We start from the raw sequence: 27,888 nt of genomic DNA, 5'->3' as shown, positions 1-27,888 counted from the left end.
TACATATAGGGCACAAATCTTGATTTTTTTTTGTAATCTATGATAGATTTTGACATGATATTCAGATAATAGTTTCCCTTCTCTCTTTCCTTTTTTTTCTTGGCCGTGACAAATTTGGGAATCCATACAGCCCCAAGCCTTATTTTGAACGCCACTGATTTCAACTGAATATCATCAGAAAAATATTTACAAGGTAGTCAAGTGGCAGCCGACGCAGCGTGTAAAAACAGTATGAATTTCATTGCATGATAATAATAAAATGATAAATAATGTCATGTTTGGTTAGCGGAAACGAGGATAGGACGTTTTGTAATTCGCTATGCAGTAAAATAATGAGAATGACTGAAACGATAAGGACCGATATATATTCAAAATATAAATTTGATGAGAGACAAACGATTCAAACAATAACAGAGTATAATATTATGTTGCGTTCAAATTCCCTTTTGATCGTTCTTTTGATTCCCTTTCAACAATATATTTCTTTCTTCCTTTCTTCTCTCTCCTCCTTCCCTTTATTGGGGCGGCCGAGCTAAGGATGGAGGGGGTATCGGATATAAGGAAGCAGTTTAGGTGTTATGGCACATGACAAGTTCAATTCAGTGGCCTAGTACTAGTAGGTCCATTGGTAAATTGCCAATTCGTCAACTGCCAACTCATCCATTCACCACATGGTCTACTTTCATTTAGTCCATGCAATGCCAATCCGTCCATCAACATTTCATCGAACAACCATTTGGTCCAGTTTGTCCAGTATCCAATTCATTTTCATTCATTTTGCACAATAACACGTCCAATAACCAAATTGTATATGGACTAAAAGACTATTGGATCAGATGGTTATTAGACGGAATGCATGCATGTGGATAGTGAACCAGGGACCTGAGAAGCGGGGGTGCTGGGGGTGCTGAAGCACCCCCAGAAATTATCATGGGGGTGCTGCGTGTATTATTTTCCATAGGCAGCACCCCCACGAAATTAGGTTCCCCCTGTATTTTTTAAAATATGTTATAATGTACATAATTATCACATCAGACAATCGCAAATCATTTATATAGTCTTTCACATATTCCAATAACATCCCTCCTATACATTGTATAACGCGACTCAATCAAGCTCCAGCGGGGCAGCCACTCCGATACAAACGTAGTCGTGATACACACTGGGGTGGTTGAAACTTCCAGGTTTTATGTCGAATCAAGTGAGCGCGCGCCCGACCGCCCGTGTATTGTATACAATAATTACAAGTAATAGAAATCAAATTCTCACAGTCTTTTTCGCCCTGCCCCATGGCCCTACGGGCTGGGAAGCGGGGGTGTTCGGGGTGAAGCAACCCCAAAATTTGGGGGTGCTGCGGGTGTTATTTTCCATATATATAGGCAGCGCACCTCCTGGAAATCTAGTGGTAGCTGATAAATGACAGAAATGTAATGAAAATGAACGACGTTTTGTAGAACCCCCCCCCCCACTTCAGAATTTTCTGACACATTACTTGAAATAGTGTTTAAATTCACCCTCTTTCAGATCGGAATATCAAATGTTTTCTGCTCGCGCTTCGCGCTCGCATTAATGATTTTTATCATAAAAAATGTATTTAGAATGCCCAGATACTATAAAGGTCTAACTCTAAACACGCGCACGCATGTTTTATTCAGATACGCAGCTTCACCAGCTTGATTTTGGGGGGGGGGGGGTACTCCGGGCTGAAAATATTTATATCAAATACATTTTATCAAAATAAATAAATTTTATCAAAATCTGATAACGATTAGTTAAGTTATTTAATTCTAAAGTTTAGCAATATTTTATGAAAATGGTGATATGCATGTCGTCATGAATATTTAATAGGTGGGCTGATGCTGTCACATCCCCACTATCCTAGCTGTTCCTTGTGGAATCAAAATTGTTTCATTTTTTTTCATACCAGAATGAATGATATGTCTCCCTTATAATGAAATAAGTTGCAGCAAAGAATATCTAATGGACTAAATCAGTTGTCAATTCAACTGTTTTTGGTTCTTGAAAGGAAAATATTGAATAAACCTAAGTTTATATAATAAAATACAAAAGAACAAGTGGGGAATAATGCTAATCTTCAAAATGCAATAACTGTGATTCCTTGTCTGATTTTGATCAAATCTTTATTCTTATGTTCGTCTGAGTTTTCTTTATCTGTTCAAACCATTTTATATTCAGTGTGGAGTTTCAGATCAGAATATCAAAAGTTTTCTGCTCGCGCTTCGCGCTCACATTACTAATTTAAGAATATATCCAATTACCAATCATTTTCTTGATTAAACATGAATGGAATGTCCCGTTTTCAGGTCTGAAATCTCAATTTTGTTTCCGCTCGCATCAATTGTATAGTTATATACCTATCCTGTTCATGATTAGAAAAGTGCATAAGATGTCTCGTTTTTAGGTTTGAAATCTCATTTTTATTTCCGCTCGCGCTTTGCGCTTGCATCAATTGTATAGTTTTATACCTATACTCATCATGATTAGAAAAGTACTTAGAATCTCTCGTTTTTTTGGTCTGAAATCTCAATTTTGTTTCCGCTCGCGCTTCGCGCTCGCATCAATTCTAAATATACCTATCCTGTTCATAATTAAAAAACGTGCTTAGAATGTCCAGTATTTAGGTCGGAATGTCAAATTTTTCAGCTCGCACTTCGCGCTCGCATTATTTGATTGTTGATATATGTATCGTCTTCATGGGTAACTGCAAAACAGTCCTTATAACACGTCCCTTTCGATCAGGCCTGAGCGTATATAAAAAAATATCTGCTCGCGCTCACAATTATTTGTTACATACGCATCTTGGACCACAAACATTGCTCAAAATGTTCAATTTTCAGGACAAAATACATGAAATTTCCACAAAAAATAGCTCGCGCTTCGCGCTCGAATTATCTAATTATATATTTATGTTCTTTTATAAGAAGAAAGCCAAGAAGTGACTGTCATATATATGTATATTTATATATATATATATATATATGTGTGTGTGTGTAATTATGTTAAACTCAATAGTGTCTGTCCCCCCCCCCCCCCCCACCTCTGAGGAGAGATTTCAGCACCCCCACTGAAAAAATCGTTCCCAGGTCCCTGTAGTGAACGAACTGATGGTAGACCAAATAATGATAGTAGACGAGTTGGCATCAGACGAAATGGAAGTAAACCGATCCGATCAGTGGACTAGCGCCTAGTATCACGCCGGTATAGATAAGGAGGTACAATGTTGGAAACGATGCCCAACGGACATGCGCGTATCCAGGATCCATGATTGAGCCCGACTATTTTGGCGCCCCTGTGAACTTTTCGGAAAATGGCACCCCGACCCGCCCAGCACGGCAATCATAGGTGCCTTAAATGCAGTTTGAATTATCGTATTTCATAATCACGTGAAAAAGGCATCGAAGACCACTTTTTAATGTGTTCATGAAAAAAAAACATCCATGCATTTTTGGGTTTCAATTTAGTTCAACTTCTCATCAGAGTGGTAGACCATACTAAAATTATGTGCGGGAGCTGTAATTTCTTAACCGGGGGCGGATCCAGCTTTCGCCAATAGGGGAGGGGATATTTTCACCTCTTTTCCGATCGAACATTCTGAGTTTTATTGCAACATGATGGGTATATGTATTATCTAAACAATATTGATGCGAGCGAAAAGAGCGATATGAAAATTGTTCATATTCTTACCTAGAATTTGGAAAAATCTAAGAGCACTTTTGGTAATCAAGAACAGGGTGGGTATCTATCAACATTTTATGCGATCGCGAAGTGGAAGCTGACAATTTTTTAATTTCCAACCCAACACTGGACATTGTAAGCACTTTTCACATGTGTTTTATAATCATGAACAGGATGGGTATCTAACTAAATAATTAATGCTAGCGCGAAGCGCGAGTTGAAATTTTTTGATTTTCTGACATAAAATTTGGACATTCTAAGCACTATTGGGTAATCATGAACAGGATGGGTATCTAACAAATCATTTAATACGAGCGCGAGGCGCGAGCTTAATTTTTTTGATATTCCAACACAAAACTGGACATTCTAATTTGTAATCATGGAAAGGATGGGTATCTATTTAAACAATTGTTTGTGCGAGCGCGAGGCGCGAGCTTAAAAGTGATTGATATTCTGAACTAAGCACTTTTGGTAATCATGAACAGGATTGTCATCTAACTAAACAATATTGATGCGAGCGCAAAGAGCGAGATGAAAATTTTTCATATTCTTACCTAAAATTTGGAAAAATCTATGAGCACTTTTGGTAATCAAGAACAGGGTGGGTATCTGTCAACATTTTATGCGATCGCGAAGTGCGAGCTGACAATTTTTGAATTTCCAACCCAACACTGGACATGATAAGCACTTTTTATAACCATGAACAGGATAGGTATCTAGCTAAATAATTAATGCGAGCGCGAAGCGTGCGTTAAATTTTTTTGATATTCTGACCTAAAATTTGGACATTCTAAGCATTATTGGGTAATCATGAAAAGGATGGGTATCTAACAAATCATTTAATGCGAGCGAGAGGCGCGAGCATAAAATTTTTGGTATTCCGACCCAAAACTGGAAATTCTAAGCATATTTTATAGCCATGGAAAGGATGGGTATCTATTTAAACAATTGTGCGAGCGCGGAGCGCGAGCTTAAAAAGTTATTGATATTCTGGCCTAAAATTTTGACATTGACCAAGCACTTTTGGTAATCATGAACAGGATTGTCATCTAATTAAACAATATTGATGCGAGCGCAAAGAGCGAGATGAAAATTTTTCATATTCTTACCTAATATTTGGACATTCGAGTAAGCATTTTCGATTATCATGAACAAGATGAGCACTAACAAAAAAAAACAGTTTATGCGAGCGTGAAGCGCGAGCTGATTTTTTTTTTATATTTCGATCCAAAGTCGGACATTCTAAGCACTTATTAACCATGAACAGGATCGTCACCTTACTAAACAATTAATGCGATAACGTAGAGTAGGATGATTTTTTTTTTAATTCTGATCTAAAATTATAGGCACTTTTGGTAATCATGAACAGGATGAGTATTTGATGCGAGCAAACATGAATTTGGCGCCCACCCCCCTCCCTTGGTTAATTGAACCTGAATTTGGCGCACCGGGACAAACATAGAATAGGCGCCCTCGTGTGGTGAACATCCATTAGGCACCCCCTAGGTTGAACATCAATTCGGCACCCCCCTATGTCAAACATCGATTCGGCAACCCTATGAAAAATATCGATTCGGCGCCCCAGCCCCTAGGTTGAACATCAATTCGGCGCCCCCTCGGTGCCCCTATGTCGAACTTCAATGCGGCCCCCTCTTATATCAAACATCTATACGGCGCCCTGAGGTAAAACATTAATTCGCCCCCCCCCCCCTCCACCTAGGTTGAACATCAATTTGCCACCCCTTATGTTGAACATCAATTCGGCGCCCCCCTATGTCAAACATCAATTCGGCAACACTATGGAAAATATCGATTCGGCGCCCCAGCCCCTAGTTTGAACATCAATTCGGCGCCCCCTCGGTGCCCCTATGCCGAACTTCAATGCAGCCCCTCCTATGTGGAACATCTATACGGCGCCCCGAGGTAAAACATTAATTCGCCCACCTAGGCTGAACATCAAATGGCACCCCCTAGGTCGAACATCAATTCGGCGCCTCCCTAATTCGGACATCAAGTCGATGCCCCCAATGTCGAACATCAATTCGGCTCCCCTATCTATGTTGGACTTAAAATCGGCGCCCCTATAGGTCGATTATCAATTGGGCGCCCCCCTCCCTAGGGCGAACATCAATTCGGCGCTCCCCTTTCCCTCTTTTGTTTTCCTCCTCTCTTTCTTTCCCCCTTTTCTCTTTCTATTGTTCTTTCCCTCATTTTTCTCCCCTTTTCTCCCTATTTTTGGCGCCCCTTTTTCGCCTACCCGGGGGGGGGGGGGGGCGTGCCCCGAGGGCCCTCGAATACGCGCATGGTGGAGCTACGGATATAGAGAAATAAGGACAAAGATGTAATGAAAATATAAGAACTCTTGAAATATTTTACATTTTCTAGGTAAACAAGAATCCAAAGCGTATAAATAATGCCCGGCTGAATAGACCTCTATTTGCATCCTGTTTGATATGCTCACGTTTAAATAAAATTTCCTGCAAGTTCCATTGCAGGCTAAATAAAGGGCAAAAGTATAAGTTTTTTCTTTGAGAGGGGGGAATGACGATAAATAAAAATACCAGCAAGTGCGATGGGTGATAATCAGGGGCGGCGGAACGTATTTTCATTTGGGGGGCAAAAGAGGGCATTAATATGTAATTTTTATGCAATTGAAATTTTCACCATGAGATTATCATCTGCGTTAAGTAGTTGTGCGTTTTATACTAATTAAGTTGAGCAAAGCCTTTTTGAAGTCTTTTCTGATTGATTAAATATGTAATCAGGCTTTATTTTTCCGGGAGCGAGCGTAGCAAGCAAGCGGTTTGGAAACATTTTCAAATCTGAAGTTGTGAAACTCGCTTTTTGGTCAATTATTACCGCGCAAATTATTGTTAAAAGAGCATCCTTGCGAGATGTTGTGAGCGCAAATCGCGGGCTCAAAATTTTGGACATTGCATGTACTAATAAGACCTGAAAATCAAGCATTCCGAGCAATTGTTTTTGTTGTCATGAAAAAGATGTGTATGTAACTGAATAATGGACGCGAGTGCGATATTCCAACCTGAAAACTGGACAATCTAAGCACTTTTTGAAACCAATAAATAATAATTGATGCGAGCGCGAGCCGAAAATTTGTGATATTTCAACCTGATGGACATTCTAAGTTTTGAAACCAAGAATAAACAATAATTGATGCAAGCGGAAAGCGCGAGCTGAAAATTTGTGATATTCAAACTTGAACATTGTAAGCAGAAGTTGTAACCAAAACACTTGCACCCCTCTCCCAAAAAAAATCCCAGTAGGGAAAAAATGGAAAGTGCCCTTCTTTCAAAATGATGTGAGTGCGAAGCGCGAGCCAAAATTTTTGTGATTTTCTAACCTAAAATGTATTGTTTGACTTCAAAAAAGGTATTTTATTTTGAAAAGGGGCACACATCATTTTGAAAGAAGGGCACTTTCCATTTTGAAAAAAAAGATTTTTTTCCTACTGGGATTTTTTTGGGGGTGCAAGTGCTCTCTGCCCCCCCCCTCCCCCCCCCCCCCCCCCCGGTGCTAATATGGCCTCGGGTTATAATTTTTAATGTAAGTTGAAACTGGTATTAACAAAACATGTTGGTTTGACTGCATCAAATTTTGATAACGATGGTTTTCTTTAAAATATATATTTTTTTACCATTTCGATCCATTACATGTTTGCATTTATTTTGTTGTCCGTTGACATGCCCAGCGCTTAGAAGTCGTGCCAAAACGTGATTTTGCATAGAGCACACTCGCTGAACCATCATCGGAACTTCGGAATAACAAAGAAATGGAAGACCCCTTCCCCAAATAATTCCGCCTAGCTGTATGTCCTTGATATATCTCTCCATGATACGTACGCAATTTTATTCGCCGAGCCCAGAGGACCAAGGAGGAGTGGGGTGAAGGGGGAGGCACCCAGGAGACGTCATCATCAATTTCACTGAGAAAACTGTACTAAAGTTTTGGTCACAAAGTTGGACAAAGTCAAACGTGATACTTGTTTAGTATATACTACCATAACAAGTTGAAAAGAAAAATACAAAGAGAAACTTTTTTTTTGGGGGGGTTAATCGATGTTACATAAACATCAATTGCTTATAATATACAGGCCTGACGTACCGGTATCATAGGCGGATCCAGGAGGCCAACGGGGCGCCCCCACCCTATTGGCGGTGCATAATAGGGGGAAAGAAAGGGAAACAAGTAATAGAATGGAAAGCAGAGGGTGGGGGGAGAAGAAAAAATATAAGGAGGAAGAATGAATAAAATAAGGTGAGGGTAATTCAGACTTGGGGGGGGGGGAACCATGTCACTGCATAAAACAATTTAGCCCGCGCTTCGTGTTCGCATTGCCTCAGGTTCGATGGAATATCTATTTATCAATACCTATTAATTTATTTATTCATTCAGTCATATTTAAAAAGGTTCACAAGATCAGAGTTGTAATTACTGTTTTTTTTCATCTTGGTCCTTGTATAATAAAACATAGTAAAATAGCGATTACAATAAAAAGGTATTATTCATATCAAATTAAAGAAATATCAGCTAATCGATATAAACAAAAACAGGCCTCAGTAAAACAAACAAGGGAACTACCATTTACTAATTCAAATGCTTGAGCGCAGTTAGCCCAGCTAAAGCCGGGGTATTAGCATGGCCCGCTGGGAGAACAGTTTACGGAACTGAAGTCGCTATACCCAGTGCACCATAGGCCCTACGTACCGTTATGATTATTTTGTTTTATTATGATTAATCTTCAGAGCACATTTTCCCGAGGAAAATTTGACAAGCAAAAAAAAAATGATTATATCGATAGATTTTTACATAAGAAATATTGATTGTGCCTCTGAAGGGGGGGGGGGGGGGGCGGGGGGCACAGCCGGCCCGTGCTGCATGGATCCGTCAATTTTCAGGACACAATACACGATTTCCGGAAATTTTACCTCGCGCTCGCATTTTTTATAGGGCTTATGAGTAACCGTTACGACTATATAGATACAAAAAATAGCTTTGAGCTGCGGATCGATCGGGGAAAATATTTTTCAACCCCCCTCCCTCTTTATTAGTGAAAGCTGGATCCGCCCCTGGATATTGTAAAAAAAACACTAGGCCACGCGGTATTTGTCCAATTTAATTGATAAATACGTTGAGGCAGTATATTGACGAATTCAGTGGTGGAGAGCTATAGGACACACAAAGCAAATAACGAAATTGGCGGCCAATTAGCTAGTTCAATACAAAAATGATTTCTATTTTTTCCTTTAAAAAAAATGTAGCATAGGCCTATTATTCAAACAATTAAGCAATTACAACGTACTACACGTGATAATAATGAACACATCAAAATACAGAACCTTAAGAAAATGATAACAATTCAGTGAATCGGAAACAAAACAAAAATACATATAAAAAACTAGAAAAAATATAATAAATAAGAATATAGCCCTTTCTCTCCCTTGCACCTTTCTCCCTCCCTCCATACCCTGGAGAAATAGAGAAACAATACAGATCAACGAAGCAAAGATGAAAGCAAGGAAAAAGCCGTCAGACTTTGTTTTCAATGTACACGCTTTCTACGAAATGCAATAGAAACCGGGAAAGAAACCCGTGCATTCACGGTGTACAGACTCCGTTGAGACTCGCGCAGAGGCGAGAGCTAGAGATATGAATACTCATGAGCAGGTATTGATGTCATTTGGTCTCAAGGTGGCGCTCTTCATTTTTTATGTTAGTTCAAAAAAAAAATTTAAAAAAGCTCACTCGGCAAATCTTCTCATCTTTATATATTTTTTTGAGAATAAAAACAGTTCTTTCTGGCCAATGCAATACATTGTATGGACTCAGAACTTGTTTATGAATATCGTGGAAAGCAAAGAGTGAAATTTAAAAGAAAGTTTTGAAATAAACCAATGACACAATTTACCTTTAACCTAGACGTGAGATGTTTCATAGGTAATTGGTTATATGCCAGCTTGGCGTTTTTTTTTATAGCAAAACGCTGTCCTGCCGAGTTCCTACAGGAGTAACATTAAAACAGAAAACAGAAACAGTTTCCCCTCAGCATTGTTATGAAATAATAACAAGAGACATTTTATACAGCACTTTATATATAAACATTTCAAAGTGCTGCATGAAACTAAATCCAATTCGGGAATAGGTATCGTGTTGATATCTAGTTACCTAATGAGAGGTAGTGGTTCAATTGAAAATAACTTTTTTCAAATGGTTCTATTAATAACTGATCATTGCAGCCAATAGACTGAGCTATATGTTCAATTCACAAAGTAAAACGTGGGGTAAATAGGTAATTGGCAGGAATTTATTACTTGAAATGCAGTGCTCATAATAGCTGCTCTGCTAAAGCCAGGATAATTAATTATTAAAGTTAATGCATTAATTTAGAGCACTAAGTGGAAATGTAGCGGGCAATAAGGCAGAGCTAACATCTGGGTATTCTACGCGGCCTTGAACGCGCAGTGCTGTACGTCAAGTTGAGACAAATACTGCGTCCCCAGGCCAGTCATGTCAATTGCGTCACAATGGTAAAGTTCAGAGGCCCAGTCTGCTCAACATAGACTCCCATTCTTAAACTGCAAAATATTCAAATTTTCACGATTTTTGCCCTAGATGTCTGATTTGGTTAATAATAGCAATATTGACTGGCCTTGGGGCAAAAGGAAATATATCGCCCCTCACTTAATTGATATCACCCTCGTCTACGACTCGGGCGATATAAATTGAGTTTGGGCAATATATGTCATATCGCCCCGAGGCCAGTCAATATTGCTTTATTATAAGTCAGGATCAGGATAGTACGTTCACTATGATATACTGCATTCAGGATAAAGGTAATTTCACTGATACCTTCTGGAGGTTTTCTTAGCGGTATGAATCTGACCATACACATGCCCAAGAAAGAATGGTGTATTTTGAAGCCTCTGTGTTTACCCATAATGCATGTGTTGATTCCTGACATGACTCTTTACCCTCGAGGAAGGCATGTTTTTACAATAGCTATTCACAATTTATGGAAATGTTGGTCCCTCACCCCTCATGAAAATGTCCTTTATTACGTTTTTTTTTTTCAGTTTTGTTGGATTACTTGTTTGGTGTATATAGTGTAAAATGACATTCAGATAATGGTTTTCATTGGAAATAGACTGCATGGGATGAACCCGCTGTTCCAGATAATGTGCCCCCTCCCTCTGAGAGGCAGAAGAAGCAGTTGAAAGAGCACCAGGCTGAAGTGAAGCAGCAGTACAAACAACAGAAATCACAAGGGGGTGCAGGAAAACAAGTGGAAGGTCATGATCAAAAGCCAGAGTAAGTAACATACTCCCCCGTCCCCTTCAGACATCACAAATTGCAATGGATAGCCTTAATAATTTGGTCACAGACGACATTTGGTAAATGAACATGGTTTTACGCTGCCAATAAGATTTTTTTAAAGATAACATTAACAAGATATATCATATATGGGTACAGGAGCCGAAATTAATTTTATTCAATGATTTGTCAAAGATAAATGCCAGTTGTGGAAACAGTTTCAAAAAGATTTTGTGCAGAATCTAATTAAATGACTATCCAAGTGTCTGTTAACATAATAAATAATATATGCTAAAAGAATCTGGGGAAAAATGTGTAATTGCTGAGAAAAAAGCGAAATAAGCATGGGATTCAATCCAATTGTCAGGCCATTTTTGAAGAAATAATAATACACTGTCCCACATGTGCTTATCTGTGTTGGCGATCTGCACTGTCATTGTTTTTCAGCTTAGATTTCATGACATCACTCAGTTCAGTAAATGTGACTGTACTCAATCTAGATCTAGAATGATATGACTATTAATATTGGTTTTACAGACTTTCTTGTTAAATCAGTGTTTACTGCTACTACTTTCATTCATCTTTAACTGATTTTGCTCAAAGGTAGAGTTGACTTTTAAGAATCCATCTTATTTGTTTACATCTTTCAGACCAGAGATGGCGCCGCCCGATGACGAGCCTCTGAATACTAACTGGAATAATGCATCACTTAGCACAAGACGAGAGATCAACAAGAGGGTAGCAGCGGTAAGTAATCATTTATATATAGTTATGTTTTTTATATTATACCATATTATAATAATAATGATATGGACCATTTATATAGCGCAGCTACTATATTATATACTCTACTGCACTTAACATTTGGTATCATAATATCATTACCCCGGCTGTAGCCGAGCAGCCATATAGGCGCTCAAGCATTCAAGGATCTTCTTCCTAATGGGCACCCATCCACCTCACCTGGGTTGAGTGCAGTACAATGTGGGCAAATTTCTTGCTGAAGGTTAGGAATCGAAACCCATGTCCCTCAGATTGAAAGATGATAGTCGTAACCACTAGACCACGACAACCCCATCTGATAATCAGGCCAGATTATCAATTAAGTACATGTGTAGGGGAGACCGGGGTTAGTTGGAACATGGGGTAAGTTGAAACATTGTAATTTTCTTTAACGTCTTTAAATAAATTTCTGCAATACTGCCCTCAAGTTATTGTCATTATCAACGGCCATCCACCATATTACAGACAACACATGTGCAACAAGCCTGGTGAAGTTAGAAACAAATTTTTGATTTTTGACCTTCTGAGTAAATTTTTTCTCGTTCAGAAATGTTTGATTATCTCAGAGAAGTTTACAGATCAAGTTGGCCAGTTTAGGGGTATAATAGACACTTATACCAAGCTACAAAATGAGGTTATTAATATGCCATGGTGAAGTCCCTTTTTTGTGCTGTAAGCTTATAAACGTCAAATGAGCCTCCGGGGTTAGTTGGAACAAAATTGAAGGGGCTAGTTGGAACATGTTCCAACTTACCCCAAACATAATTATGAATGAAAATATTGGATATGAGAAAAAAAAACAAAGTATTTCACACTCTTCTGAACATGTATTGTATACCATGCTTGTTTTGTTTATCAGTTAGGTCTGAGTGTGCATTTAAGGCCTATTGTAGGCACCTAATGCAATGTTAACCCTTATCAAAAGGGGGGGGGGGTCAATTTGAGCCCCCCTCAAGAAATTTTGTCACTACGCCGTCGCACGAATTTTTTTTATTACACTGCTAGCTGACTTTTTACTTTCAAGTCTTGCGCATCATTTGAGACCAAATTTGTGATGCCTGTGTTTCAAAATTACGCAACAAAAATTACGCAACAAATTGTATGTGCATGTTCGGACCCAAAATTGTTCAAAAAGGTGATTCCATTAACAAGGTCAATGCAAATTGTGTTTTTCAACCAAAAGTCATAAATGTATGATTATTTTTTACTTTTGCTGGTTCAAATAGATTAATTTTATGCTATTTATGATCGCAAAAGACTCCTGACAAAGTCCATCGGAAAAAACAAAGTTCGAAAAAACAAAAAATACATAAGAAATTATATTTTTTGCATTTTTTGGTGGATATTTGTTATAAATGTGAAAATTGATACTCTCACCAAAAATTCTACTAGCTTAATAAATAGAGTTTAAGGCAAAAACATACAAAAAAAACAAATTTCTGGAAAATTTTATATGCTTATTTGCATAATTAATTATGAAAAAAATAAAAACAATCAATTTTTGTCTCATAAATTTGATGCAGAAGTACATGAAATTGCTGATAGTACACTTAATTGCATGTAAACTCAAACGCACCCAAATATGCGGAATTCTACTACACAGTCTGCTTGCGTGAGTGGCTGTATAATAGAAAACATAAAGTTCAATGAATCCACACTTTAATATTTTGAACTTGAATAAGATAAAGCAAATAGGCTAAAACTATTTATTACCATAATAACCATAATAGAGTTAAAAATTTTATGGGGTACATTTGAAGCCCTGAGATATATGCTTCAAGCTGATATATTTATTGTTTCTCGAATAAAATCTATTTGGATTTTACAGCCATTTTTGTCAAAAATGTTCCAACTAACCCCGGTCTCCCCTACATGTACTAGTTTGGAATTTCCTTTTTGAATTATTGTCATTGGGCTTTGCTGTTTCTTTTCTCTGTTGTCTTGCACTCATTTGTTATATTCAATTCAGAGCTGCCAACCAGTACGTTTTTGCAACCAAAATACGACAGTACTTTTTTCTTTAAAAATATGATTTGTAAAAAAAATAAAAAATAAAAAAATCGTAATTTATTGAAAAAATCAACTCTATATATATCTCTATTTCATGAAACTAACACAAAATTGGATCAATGTAATTTCTGGTAACTTTTTTTTTTTCAATCGTTTTGTTAAAACCAGGGTGAGATATACACATTTGTCAATGTTTTTTTTTTTTCATCTGCAAGAGCAGTGCACATTTTAGCTTGCATGGAGCTTGAGCGCCGCGATGAAATACGTTTTTTTTTGGGTGAAAAATACAGTTTTTTTATCACAGAATACAATTTTTCAATCCCAGAGGTTGGCAGGTCTGTCAATTACATCATGATGATGTTTTATATTTTTTTTATAGTGTTCAAGACGGTCATTATTGTAATGTTGTTTTTGCATACAGCCCCCCCTATAAAACAATACTCTGATTATTGAATGACAGGACTACCCTGTTGAGAGAAAAAAAAATTAAGAAAATGGAGAAAACATAACATTTAATTGAACAGAACATCTTTCATATGAATGCACTTCCCCACCATGAAAATTATACAGTGATTGTATTTCTTTGCACTTTCTATATCAAGTAAAATGTTACAGAAAAGGCATGCTTGAAATGCTATTTGTCATTATAATTGTTTAATTTGTAGGAATCTGTTGTTGCAGAAAGGAGGAAACAGCACATAATGGAGACTGTACTGGTAGACCAGTTGTCACGGTAAGGCACCTTTCTAATAAATCATTGCATTGCCATTTTAGCAGGATTCCCACTCAGCGTCTCTCTTCGTGGCTTTCCTTCAAGTTCCACACTGTTTTGTGTACGTAGAAATGGGAGGATTGGAGAGGAAAGGACGCTGAGCAAGAATCCCACTCAGCGTCTCTCACAGGTGCTTTCCTGCAATTCCCATTGTTTTGTCTGTCCTGAAATGGGAGGATTATAGACAAAAAATATTCTGAGCAAGAATCCCTCTCAGCATCTCTCATTTTTTTATCCTCCCCTTCCAGGATTGACAAAACAATGGTAAATGCAAAAAAAAAGCTGCAGTGAGAGACGCTGAGTGGATTCTTGCTCAGGTTCTTTTCCTCTCTCTCATCCTTCCATTTCAGAAGAGAAAATGAGAGACGCTGTGTGTGTGATTCTTGATCCAAGAAACATCTCAGACTTATGTTAAATCCAGTTAGAAAATTTAAATTTGTCCATGATTAAGATTAAAAATCACGTATTCATCTACTTATTAGTCATACTTCCAATAAATCAGGTTGACTGCAATAGCTAAAGCTTTAAAGCAAAGTGGTCACTTATCGTTTAAAATATTCATGCCTTAACTGTAAGGGATCCACCATACTTTTTAAGGTTTCTTTCATCAGGCATTGTCTCCATGTTTCGCAAGTGGCCGCAATGGACCACTTGTATGGTTTTACCTGTTAGGTGCTAAATCTTGATTACTTGTTGTCTTTATAGAACTTAACCCTTTGCGCACTGATTTTGCAATCTTGCACATTCGTACAATTTCGTTCAACAATCGTAATAATTAGTTTTTTCCCCAAACCTTCAAATTAGATAAGCTAATAAAAGGCAATAGTTCTTGGATAAGATCTACATGTATATAATACTAATTAGTATCAATGGAGCAATATGGAAATCTTGAATTAAAGAAAATAACATGGAAACAAATGTCATTATTATCCCCCCAAAATTATTTCAGCGTGCAAAGAGTTAATGAACTCAATTTGAGATATTTCCATATAGCATTCCATTGCACTTTGCCTATTTGATATATATATGCTGTTGCCACATCTTTGCAAGTAATATATCACATGATGGGTTTTGTTTATTTTCAGAGCTCCAATAAGTGACCCAGAACAGGACCAGGTACCCACACCGGGATCAAGCCATCGCTACTACGCACAATCTCCTATCAGACCACGTAATCTACATGCTACCAAGTAAGGCACCTTTTCGAAAGTCTGAGCCGTGTCTTTCCCGCAGGAAAGCTGCAAGTGACTCATAATTACAAATTTTTGCATTTCATCAAGTACTTGAGAATAAGAAATGTTGGAAAGACGCATAAGTCCACTCGAAAAAAAAGTCGGTTTGAATAAAAAGAGAAAAGTCAAACAAGCATAACACTGAAAATTTCATCAAATTCGGTTGTAAAAAAAGAAGTTATGACATTTAAAAGTTTTGCTTAATTTCATTAAATAGTTATAGTCACATCCTGGTCGGTATGCAAATGAGGAAACTTATGACATCAACTACTCACTATTTATTTTGTATTTCATTATGTACTTGGAATAAGAAATATTCGAATTTTCTCCGCATTGTCATGTGAAACGAAGTTTGATTCCTCCCGGAACGTCTGCAATTATTGTTTAAACATGTTGTGGTTGAAACAGGAGGGTCCTTATTGTCAAATCTGTAAAAATCATCAACTCTCTCATTTACATATCACCGAGTTGTGCATATAACTGTTTTGTGAAAAATAAGTGAAATGCTAATAGACTCTGTAATGTAGGAAAGACGCATAATGCCTTTAATAGACGCTGTAATGTAGAAAAGACGCATAGTGCCTTTAATAGACGCTGTAATATAGGAAAGACGCATGATGCCTTTAGTAGACGATGTAATATACATGTAGGAAAGACGCATGATGCCTTTAGTAGACGCTGTAATATAGGAAAGACGCATAGTGCATTTAGTAGGTGATGTAATATAGGAAAGACGCATAGTGCCTTTCCCACATTTCATTATGAGTAAATAATGGGGAATGTTGCACAGACTATTGGCAAGTTGACAGGAAAAAGGGAAGAATAAATGAAGGGTAAAAGGAAGAAGAGAAGAAAAAGGAGCAAGTAGTGTTGTGTATATAGAATGGATAAGAATAGAAAAGGGGGAAAGAGAGGAAAGACGATGAAGAAAATATGGAAGGAAAACAAATCAAAGAACAACAAATTGGAAGAATAAAAAGAATAAAAAGAATGAAGCACAGGGAAAAGAAAAACACCCTTTGTGGGGATAAGGAAGAAAAATGTAAAGATATATGTATAAATAAAATGAGACATAATGAGGGGAAGAAGAGATGATAGAGATTTGAAATAAAAAAGGAGAAATTAAAGAAGAAAGATGAATAAAAGATGAAAAGTGAAAAGGCTGGAAAAGAGGAAGGGAAAAGATGAGATATATAGATTGATGTCATACTGGCTTTGTACATCAATGACTTACAAACATTAAACAGTTAAGTATCTGACACTTGGCTATTAATCTTTGCTGAATAATACATAATATCTTTCTCTTTGTCTCCTCTATCTCTGTCTGTCTGTCTCTCTCTCTTGCTCCCTAGGACCAATCCTACCAACTCGGTCACGGAGAAGATGCTTGCCAAACGTCTCAGCTTCAGTTGTCGGGTGGTGTCCAGGAACGGGAACATGGCTCTTAAAGAGCTCTGTGGTTTCTATTTCGCTCTAGACAAGACAATGACCATCTACGAATTCAGGCAGTTTGGTAAAAAGTGAGTATGTCCAAGGCCCTGTCTTACAAAGGAGCAGGATTGATCAAATCATTCTCAACTATGGAGAGCCAGTGACACCAGAATTCTTAGTTTATAATCAATCACACATATCTCTTTAAAAACAAGAACGATCAGCAGATGAACCGGAACCAGAAGAATATGTGAATATTTTTCTTATTTATCGGACATGATGCAATATTTATTAATAACACTTGCCTGCTTAATTTTTATGAATCAAGAAAGCAATTGTATGAATGAATACAATTTCAAAAATTGTGGTATTATGCCAATTTTCTGATGTGTTGTTTGGTTTACCCAGAGCTTCAGCTTTGCCATTCATCAAGAGAGATAAATACAGGAGGAGAACTGGAAGGAGAAAAGGCATGTTATACACTACACAGGATTTAACAAGGGTAAGAAGGAATCAACATGCAGTTTGAAGATGATGCTTATTTGTGATCTGGGTAACTTAAACAGTTTTCAGTAACTCATGATTTTTTGGTCCACACTAAAATAGTCTGCACCACAAGCGTTCAGTAACTGTAGCAGATCCGCGCTACTTTTGACGCTAATGTTACGATGACACTGATTTGGTGCTGATAAAAGCAGCACCAAAATAGCCCAGGCATGGCGCGAATAGCATGCGCCATCGCCATTCATAAACTAAAATTTTACGACTTAGTCCAGGCCTGGTCTGGATCAGCGAGTTACGGAAAGCGGTACTACATTTAGGCACCTGTAATGACAAAAGTAAGCGTCTTTAATAATACTCATCAGTTCTTTTATAGCTCATAACACATACACCTGTAGCTCAGCATGTCCCTATGCACTTATATGAAACGATAGAAACAAATGCTAAGTGCAAAGTAAGACATGAAATTAGGAAATGGTTGAAGAATGTTGGGCACTGAGTTCATTACATGTTAAGCAAATACTTTTTTAGAGAAGTCTTGAACTTATCTAAGTCATGTATATTTCGCATTTGGTTAGGAAGTGCATTCCATAGAATGGAAGAAGCATGGGCAAATGAGTGCTGGCCGTAAGTTTTAGTAGCAACAGTAGGAATAGCAAACATATGCATTGAGCTTGATCTTAAAGTATGAGTGGGTTGATGCAAAGTTAAAAATTTGGTCAAATATGATGGGGCTATCTTATTGAAAGCATTTGTATGCAAAAAATAATTATTCATAAGAAAATGGGGATGAATGTTCCAAAGGGCGGGTGATTGATTCTTAGTTTTTAGTTTGAGTAACGAGTCTTTCAGCAGAGTTTTGGATAGTCTGTAGTTTTTACTCTGCTAATCCTCCATTTACAGCTTATATAAAAGTATTGGAAATGCAGAAAACGTTCTGTGAAGTATTACTGGGATTCTTGTTAAAAAGACATGACAGAGACTTCTGATTGATGCCTAATTGTACTTTCTTTGATATACCTGTCTTTATATTCTCTTACTGAATTTTTTGGTTAATTTTTCTATTTTCCTTTCCACAAACAAGGGTGAAGATCTTAGTTTTGAGACGGAAGACCAGCCATCTTTACCGGAGTGTCTTCAAAAGAAACCGGTCGTCGTTCTCAGAGTCACCGATGTCGATGAAGATATGAAGAAAGATTTTATGTAAGTTTTCAATTGATACATTGAGATAAACTTATCTTTATGTAATCATGAAAGTTTAGCTAAAAACCGATAATTCTGAGGATCACTGACACAAAAAGGCATATATAGGACAGTGTATTAATATTTCTTTGGGGAAAATACCTGATATTTTATGGAATTCCATGCTTATTTTGCTAATTTCTCAGCAATTACACATTTTTTCCAAGAGTCATTTGGCACATATGTTTTATTTATGCATACAAACACTTAGCTGTCAATTTGATTGGATTCTGTCGGAACTCATTTTGAAATCGTTGCCACAGTTGGAATTTATCTTTAAATACACAGTACTCTGCACACAATTGCAATGGACATGCTTGTTGCATATTGTAAATTCCCTTGAGTGCGCTGCATTGCCACATCACTTTCATAATTGTGTAATATTTTTTAATAAAAAGGAAATAGTGATTACATGTCATCAGAGATTCCCTCATTTGCAAAATGCCATTTATGTGCATTTCAAATATTGGAAAGCAAACATTTTCAAATCTCATGCATGTACATTCAGTTTCGATGGAATTTTCAGTGATCAGCTTGTTTGAACTCCATTTTTTAAATATTCATATTAACTTTTTGTTACGATGAATTTACCTTTCATATCATATACATGTACAACTTCCTATTCAAGTTGTTATAAAGTCAGTTGTTATTTTACCAACTGTTTTATGAAACACCCCTCTTGATATTTTCAAATATTTTTTGTTTAGCTTTGGAGATAACGTACCATACAATGATGTAGAGCTGAGGAAGGGAATGAACCCGCAGAGAGCTAGGCAAGAAACAGAGGACTGGAAACTAATATCTCATGTTCAGAGTAAGTACTTTTAGCATATTCTCATGATGCAGGCAGAGTGATACAATAATCACAATTTGAGTCGATGATGATCTAGCAGCACGAACTACCATAAACTGTCCCCAACTTTTTTTACCTGAAATCTTCACATACAGAATGACTGCTAGCAGTGGCGGACCGTGACCCGGAAGAGACAAAGCATTGGGGGGGGCACAGCATTGTTCACAAACAATACAGTGCCCCTCCAATGCTTTGTCTCCTCCGGGTCACGGTCCGCTACTGACTGCTAGTATATACTACTGCAAGCTTTGAAGAAACAAAATACCAAAATGTTGGTTTCATGCACTCCCCCTGCTTTATCAGCTGGGTAATTTGCTCTGAAAAAACTCAAATTTGCAAGCCTCCAAAATGGACTATATTGCACTTGTAACCAGTCTAAATTCTGTAAGGTCATGGTATGTGAATGGAACTTTGATTGTTTGTGTTTATTTAAAAAAAGGGATCCCTCTTTTCAGACTGAAGTCTGAATTTAGACTATAACATCTGACCATCAGCCATAGAAAAAACATTTATTTGCACAAAATTGCTCATTCTTTGATGCATAATTACCAACCCTCAAGAAATTTGCGATCCTCGTCATCTAATCTCTTACAAATTCCAGTTGCTAAGAAATCATGCGGGAAACGGGCCTTTGCTCATGCAGGGCCTAGCCTGTGGAATTCTCTCCCACAGAGTTTGAAAACCCACACTTCAGTGACCGCCTTCAAGGGCAACCTGAAAACATACCTGTATAAGAGTGCTTTTTGATAGACATTGATTTACTGTTCAGACATGTATTACATGTATATGTAAATAATTTTTGTTGTTCTGCTCTGAAGCGCCTTGAGCATCTAATCAAGATGGAAAGTGCGCTATACAACTCTCATGTATAATTATTATTATTATTCTAGATGATTTTCAGAGTCTTTTTGGTCAATATTGAGTGGCATCCCTGAGTGGCATCCCTGAGTATTGCAGTTGCTTTGGAAACAGAACAGTATGCCATATTATTTTCCTTGTTTAACTCTGCAATTTTGCATTTTCTTCAAAAAACAGTCTTTTAATTCATGCATAAACATTCTTTGTCATCATTTTGTTTAATTCGATTTGAATTCATTTGTAATGTGTAACAACAATTCATGTTTATCCAGATGAAGTTCATAAGCAGATCAAGAGCCGAGCATCACGGACATTAACGGGGCTCGGGAAACACTTCAAGAAGCTTGACAAATCAGGGGATGGTACGCTAGATAAAGAAGAGCTGACGGAAGCACTCAACACTTATCGTATCAAGCTAGATAAAAAGGTGAGTTTTCATGGTAGCTAAATGTAGATGATATGCTGGATGTTCATAGTGATACATGTATTGTTAATTTGAGCTTTGTGAAATAGAATGAAAGAGGAAAAACAAATTGCCACAAATTCGGAAATAAAGTTATTCCATTTTTCTTCAAGTCTTTGCCTGATACAGACAGATCTCTATGATATTCACTTCAAAACTTAGATATGAAACCTTTCTTGGTCCAAAATGCAAAAATTCGAAATATGGGTTATTTGAAACAATTGTTGGTATTACAATGGTGAAAAGGAGCATTACTCTTTTTAAGCATTGTGAATAGAGAACTTCATTTAAACTTATATTTAAGTCCATTTTAATAAATGACTGCTTAGAAAATAAATTATGTTTGGTTCTGGCAATGTACACAGGCGAAAGTTAATATATTTATTCAAGGACAGGCCCAGAATTTTGGTATTTTAAGGTCAAGGGCACTTTTCTCTTTGTTGTGAAATGAGGGGAAAACGATCATATGAACTTACAGTGGATTACTATTAATTCTTTGGGGCATGTGCATTATCTTTTCTATGAATATCGAAGGAGAAAGATCATCACTAGCATTCCATTCCATGTGCCTCTCATTGAATATAAATATTTTTCTTTTCAGCTCTTTGATCAGCTTTGGTTGATAATTGATCAGAACGGAGATGGAGCAATTGACTATAGTGAATTCTGCAGAGCATTTATTGGTGAAATGAATGAATTCAGAAAACATTACGTTATCAAGGTAAGTGTATGTAGATATTATCATCATTATCCTCATCTTTATTATCATCATCTTCATCATCATCATCCTCATCGTCATCATCATCATCACCATCATCATCATTACCACCACCACTTTTATCGTCACCACCATCACCTCCATCATCATCTTGATCATCATCATCATCATATCTTATTTTCCCCAAATTTGTTCATTTCAGTAATGTAATACTGTACATATCTTTGTTATACCCAGAACACATTTGGTGGTATTCTGATAAGTAAACCTCTGCTTAACCCTAGCCTACACTAGAATTTTAAACTACAGGTTGCATGATATTTCTTCCATATTTGTAGCAATTATAATGTACCAATTACTTCCTTGAAATGCATTATATTTTTGCCTTTCCCTATTCCCATTTCACAACTCAATTCATTTTTGACCACTTTTGGAGCAGAAAAAGAATAAAATTGTTCAAGACAGTGATGCATGCATGAGTACACATCTTATAAAGAAAACACATGAACAGACATGTATTCAAGATTTTGGCGTCCCTGGCTTTCCATACTCATGGGATTAATCACAACTCCGTGAGATGTCATTCCGTAGTTGAGGGTGTTTGTCTCCATCTTAATGATGCGCTGCGTGTGATTTTGTAAGGCTTTCAAGAAGACTGATCCAAATACCTGTAAGTCCGGGACTGCTGGCATTGATGAAGTCCAATTTTATTATTATTATTATTTTTTTAATAGCCTTTAAGGTGATTGATCCAAATAGGTCTGAGACAGCTGATAAAGAAGAAGTCAAGTTTTTTTTTACAGGCATTCAAGAAGATTGAGGCAATTAAGTCAGAGACTGCTGGCATTGATGAAATCAATATTCTGTTTATATTCATTTAAGAAGATTGTGCCAATACGTGTACATGAAAGTCTGGGACTGCCGGTATCAAAGTCAAGAAGTTCTTTTTTTTACAGGCATATAAGAAGATTGACGCAAATAAGCCCGGGACTTCTGTTATCTATAAAGTAAAAAAAGTTGTTTCTTTTTTTTAACAGGCATTTAAGAAGATTGATGCAAATAAGTCCGGAACTGCTGGTATCGATGAAGTCAAGAAGTTCTTTTGCGCTCACAAGCATCCTCATGTTATCTCAGGTAAGAAAGAAAGAAAGTAAAAAAAAAAGGAAGTATTTGGACAAAGGACAACAAACAAGCTTTTAATCGTTTGGCACCGCAAAAATTTGTTCAACTTTAATGAGAGAAGAAACAAAAATTGATCGAGAAGAGGTATATAACCTATGTTTTGTATTGTTTTGTTTAAAGAGTTGCTTCGACTTGGATGAATATCCACTTTATTGAAGTTTACCTGTATTTGAATTATGTTCTTTCAGGCAAGTCTACAGAGCAACAAGTTCTGACTGAATTCCTGGACGTGTTTGGACCTCGAGTGAAGGAGATATCATACGGCGAGTTTGAAGACTACTATGAGGGTGTCAGCATTGCTACAAAGAGCGATGACAATTTCATGAACTTGCTCCAGGGGTGTTGGACGTTATAACTGATCTATAAAAATAAAGGTATCAGAACTTATCGGATTTGTTGCCTCGGGCCCGTATTCTGTACTCTTCCTTAATAAATTCTTGTCCTCCCCCCTTAACTATACACATGCAGTGTATATTTGTTCCAGATTCTTTGAGATTATTACCCCCAATCAGAAGTTATCAGGATTTTGGGGGAGGAAGACCTGCAGGTTATGGTTATTGAGTTAACCTTTTCCATACCCAGACAACCTCTCCAATCCTCATCCTTGTCTTATTTTCTTTATCATGCAACTTTGTAACTGTTCTTCTCATTGACTTTTTATTTGTAACTCTGTATTCTCGATGTATATGACATGCTGAATGAAATAATATCAATTTTAATGAGAGTTTAAGACTTGGACCCACATTCTGAACTCTGCTTTAATGAACTCTGGTCCTGCCCTTACCCCCCGCCCTCCTCTTAGACAGTGGTTCCGACTCTCACCTTTCAAACAGAGGGTCGTGAGTTCGAATCCCAGCCATGGCGTGATTTCCTTCAGCAAGAAATATACCCACATTGTGCTGCACTCAACCCAGTTTATGTAAATGGGTACCGGCAGGAAGTAATTCCTCAAAAGCTGTGTGCACCGTAATCGGTAGACTAGCTTAGCTGGGGTAATATAGAAGCGTCTTGAGCACCTAGCAAGGTGGGTATGTGCGCTATACAAATGCTATATTATGTATTTTATTTATTATATGGGCAATTCCATAGGTTGGTGGACATGAGCTCAATGTGTCTTTGTACATATAGCCCATCTGAACTGTAACGTGAGTAACCACTTTATCTGCACCCCTAGTAAAAACCATGTGTTCTTTATTTTTTTAATTGTATACAAATTTGTCTCCCTAATATACTTCTTTGAAATAGATATAATCAACTTTCATAAAAGCCTTGTATGAGGACACTTTTCACTTACATGTATGTCCACTTTTCATTTTATGCATGTCCCAATCATGTAACATGAGTAACCGACACATTTCAAAGATTTGCCAGGAGCATAATGAAATTTCCCAAGTTTTCTTTTTATACAAAGGATAGTCAGACTGCGTACTATGTTGTGATAAAGAGATGTTTAGTTCCTATCAATAATAATGGAGTTACAGCTCCAAGTATGAGTCAAGGTGTCTCCAAATGTAACGTGGGTAACCGTGGAATAGCCCATATGCTTGTTCCACTTTCTTAAAGATACCCCCTTTGGCAACTTATCAAAAGTCTGTGCCTCGTCTTCTATGCGTTTTCTCCTTTATTTTGTCTTTGAAGAAATGTGAGGATCTGTATTGAAAATTTGCTAGTATTCTGTATAGTTTCATTAACCTTTTCTGCTCGCATTTTCGCCATGATTCAGCTTCATGTCACTGTGCATGAATCGCCCTTCTAAAGATGAATTTGATATTTCCCCAAGTCAAAAGCAATAATTTCAGGGTAATCAAAACATGTGTTAAATTCAATTCAAGTGAAACATGTTTTTGTTGTCTCAAGAGCTTTGACTTAGGCATAATTACCTGGGCTGGTATTCAATTAAAAACTTGGATTAAGCAAATGAAAAATAAGTGCATTTCTCAGTTGAGTAAATATTTTTTTTTCAGTTCAATACATGTACTTAGCATTTTACTTTAGTTAAGCCAAGAATAAGTAAGTCAAAATTCTTTTACTGAGGAAGAAAATTACAGTTTTTTCTGACTTTAATATGGTATATACTGCATGAATTCAACACAGGCCCTACATTTTAGTGTATTTTGCTTAAAAAAAACCCCCATCAAAATACAGACCACCTATCATAAATGGATTAATTTGAATTCCATTATTGTCTTTCCTTCAGTTTGATGATTATATTTTATATTAATTTAGTACCAATTATTCACAACAACTTGTAAGAAATAGCATTTTTGGTGAAAATGATTACCTATTGTTCAACTGTACTTTTTAACTTATAATAATATGCTGAGCTCTTCTTTATTTTCTTCTTTAAATTAGACATGATTTTTCTGGTGGCTATACATCATCATGTACTGTTTATAGCAATGAGAGTGTGCCATGCCAGGCGGGTGTTTCATAAAGCTGTTCGTAAGTTAAGAGCAACTTTAAGAACGGCATGTGATCCTTTCTTACCCACTAAATAATCCCCAATGAACATTTAATGGTGAATATCATTTACCACAAGAAAGGATCACCAGTCGTTCCTAAAGTCACTCATAACTTACAAACATCTTTATGAAACGCCCCCAGAATTTATAGCTCACTTCTCTATGATCTACATTCTGATTGAGAGTTTGAAAATCCTGGTTCAACTCATGGTCAGTTAATACAGTAAAATGTGTGCTTTTTAAAATGGTTTTATTCATTCTTGCCATTGAGGAAAATGAACAAATTTTATTTGAAGTAGTGTAGGAAAATGTGGTGTCACTAAAAGATGCATAATGAAGTGTTGAAAATCATATTTACAATAGAGGTTGTCTGACAAATACCTGTGCTCATTAATAAATTCAGCTTGTACATTTTAAATGTTAGAAATATAGAAATAACATGAATATATTGGAAATTATGTTTTAAATGAGATTATTTAATGACTATTAAATGGGAAGTTCACCCTGATATCGTGTTTTTATAACAGGAAAAAGAGAGAAACACAGCAACAAAAATTTGAGAAATATCTATCAGAGTATGACAGAGTTACAGATTTTTTTTTAGATATTTTTTTTTATCACATGCAAGCAGCTCCTCATTATATAAATAGACCTTCCCCTGAAATGAAATTTTTCTCGGAGAAATTGAAAATTATTTTACTGTTTCATTCAGAATATCATTAGACTGGTTATTTCGTATACATTTTCATGAGGAACATATTTTCAGTCATTATTTACAATTAGAAAATTTGGGATTTCAATTTTATTGTTTAACCATCAAATACAAAAACAATACAAACAAGTTGACAACAAAATCAAGGGAAAATTCCAGACATTGATGGTAAGGTTACCCCGAAGAAGCAAGGCTTATAAAAAGGGGCCACCAAGTACAATTATTCAATTCGTATTTATTTTTCACTCATAAAAAGAAATCAACAAAGTACAAACATATAAACAGATAAGATAGATGACACGAAGATACAATAAAATCTAGGTAACATGAGTGAGGGCAGTGGCAAGAAAGGACGAGCCTTACAAACGCCAACCCAAGATACTTAATGAAATAAATTGAAATAACACAATTATACTAAAAATTAGGAAAACAAAATACCGTACAGCGTACATACATACATGTACCATGGAGCTATAGCTCTATGTACATACCAACAATTATGAAAAAAAAATTATGAAACATTTATAAAAAGTTTTTACATGGCATATATAGCTGCTTGCTTATGTCATTGCAAAGTCCAAACTATTAAAAAAATTACTAATTCTGTTATTTTTGATGGATTTTCATCAAATCTACATTGATATGTTTCTCTTGTTTTTCTGCTAATCAGGTAATATTTGAGGGGAAACTTCCCCTTTTAAGATGTATGTTACATTCCAAAGGCATTTTTTTAGTCACACTGCATCTTCTGCGGGGCGTTTCACAAAGATTTAAGTATGACTTAAGTCGTCACACTTAATTGCCTGGTTGCGTACTGTATAAAAGGCATGACCACATTGGTCAGATCATGCCAAGAGGATGTGCACTACTGCGTATTAATCAATAAGATTTACACGTTACAAATCATGTACGCATCAACATTTAGGTGCGACTCCAAGTCATACTCAAATCTTTGTGAAACACCCCCCGTGCTCAGTAGATATGCTCCATGAAAATGTTTATTATAATTGAATTTGAATTAGTGTACAGGTACAGTGTGATATTGATATAACTTATTCTTATCCTGTAACATATATGAATCATATATGATTAAAATATTAATTTAATGATGTATAAACTATATTTCTTGCAATTTTTTAGTCAATGGCTGGTACAGAGATAGAGAGAGAGAGAGGGGGATGAGAGTTAGATGAAGAGAGAGAGAGAGAGAGTGTGTGTTTGTTTGTATTATTATTATTATTATTGAAAGAGGGGAGAGACAGAAAGTTTAAAAAAAAATTGGCGGGGGGGGGGCAAAAGGAGGGAAGGAGAAGGAGCAGTTAGTGGGGGCGATAATGAGAAGACAGAGATGTGAGAAGGAGGAGGAGGAGAGAGAAAAAGAGAAGTTTCAATATCCTCCAAATTAATAACGTTACAGTGATTTACTCACTCTGATAATATTGACAAGGGAAGAGAGAGAGAGAGAGAGCAAGAAATTTCAGACATGTTAATATTGACATGCACGAATGATTGACAATGGAAATGTATTTTTTTTTCACCATCAGCCAGTAAATATTTGGACAAGATCTTTAAAATATCAGACCATTTAATTTGCCAACTCCTACGGATTACGGACCAGGTCCAAGAGCATGAACCAAAAAATAG

General features: G+C 36.6%; 1 protein-coding gene across 1 annotated transcript; it reads left to right on the top strand.

Moving 5' to 3' along the window:
* Positions 1-5,564: 5,564 nt before the first annotated feature.
* Positions 5,565-27,363, top strand: LOC129282287 (calcyphosin-2-like). The gene is made up of 14 exons (XM_064113427.1): positions 5,565-5,619; positions 7,808-7,902; positions 10,859-11,022; positions 11,676-11,772; positions 14,484-14,551; positions 15,676-15,780; positions 17,175-17,342; positions 17,662-17,755; positions 18,839-18,957; positions 19,704-19,810; positions 20,980-21,134; positions 21,772-21,891; positions 22,926-23,022; positions 23,259-27,363. The coding sequence occupies exons 1-14, from the start codon at positions 5,565-5,567 to the stop codon at positions 23,423-23,425; spliced, it is 1,611 nt and encodes a 536-aa protein (XP_063969497.1). The 3' UTR covers positions 23,426-27,363.
* Positions 27,364-27,888: the final 525 nt, after the last annotated feature.

This window comes from Lytechinus pictus, chromosome 18, assembly GCF_037042905.1.
Source record: "Lytechinus pictus isolate F3 Inbred chromosome 18, Lp3.0, whole genome shotgun sequence".
Lineage (NCBI taxonomy): Eukaryota > Metazoa > Echinodermata > Echinoidea > Temnopleuroida > Toxopneustidae > Lytechinus > Lytechinus pictus.
The sequence above is the reverse complement of the archived record's forward strand: the minus strand, read 5'-3'. Positions and strand labels throughout refer to the sequence as shown.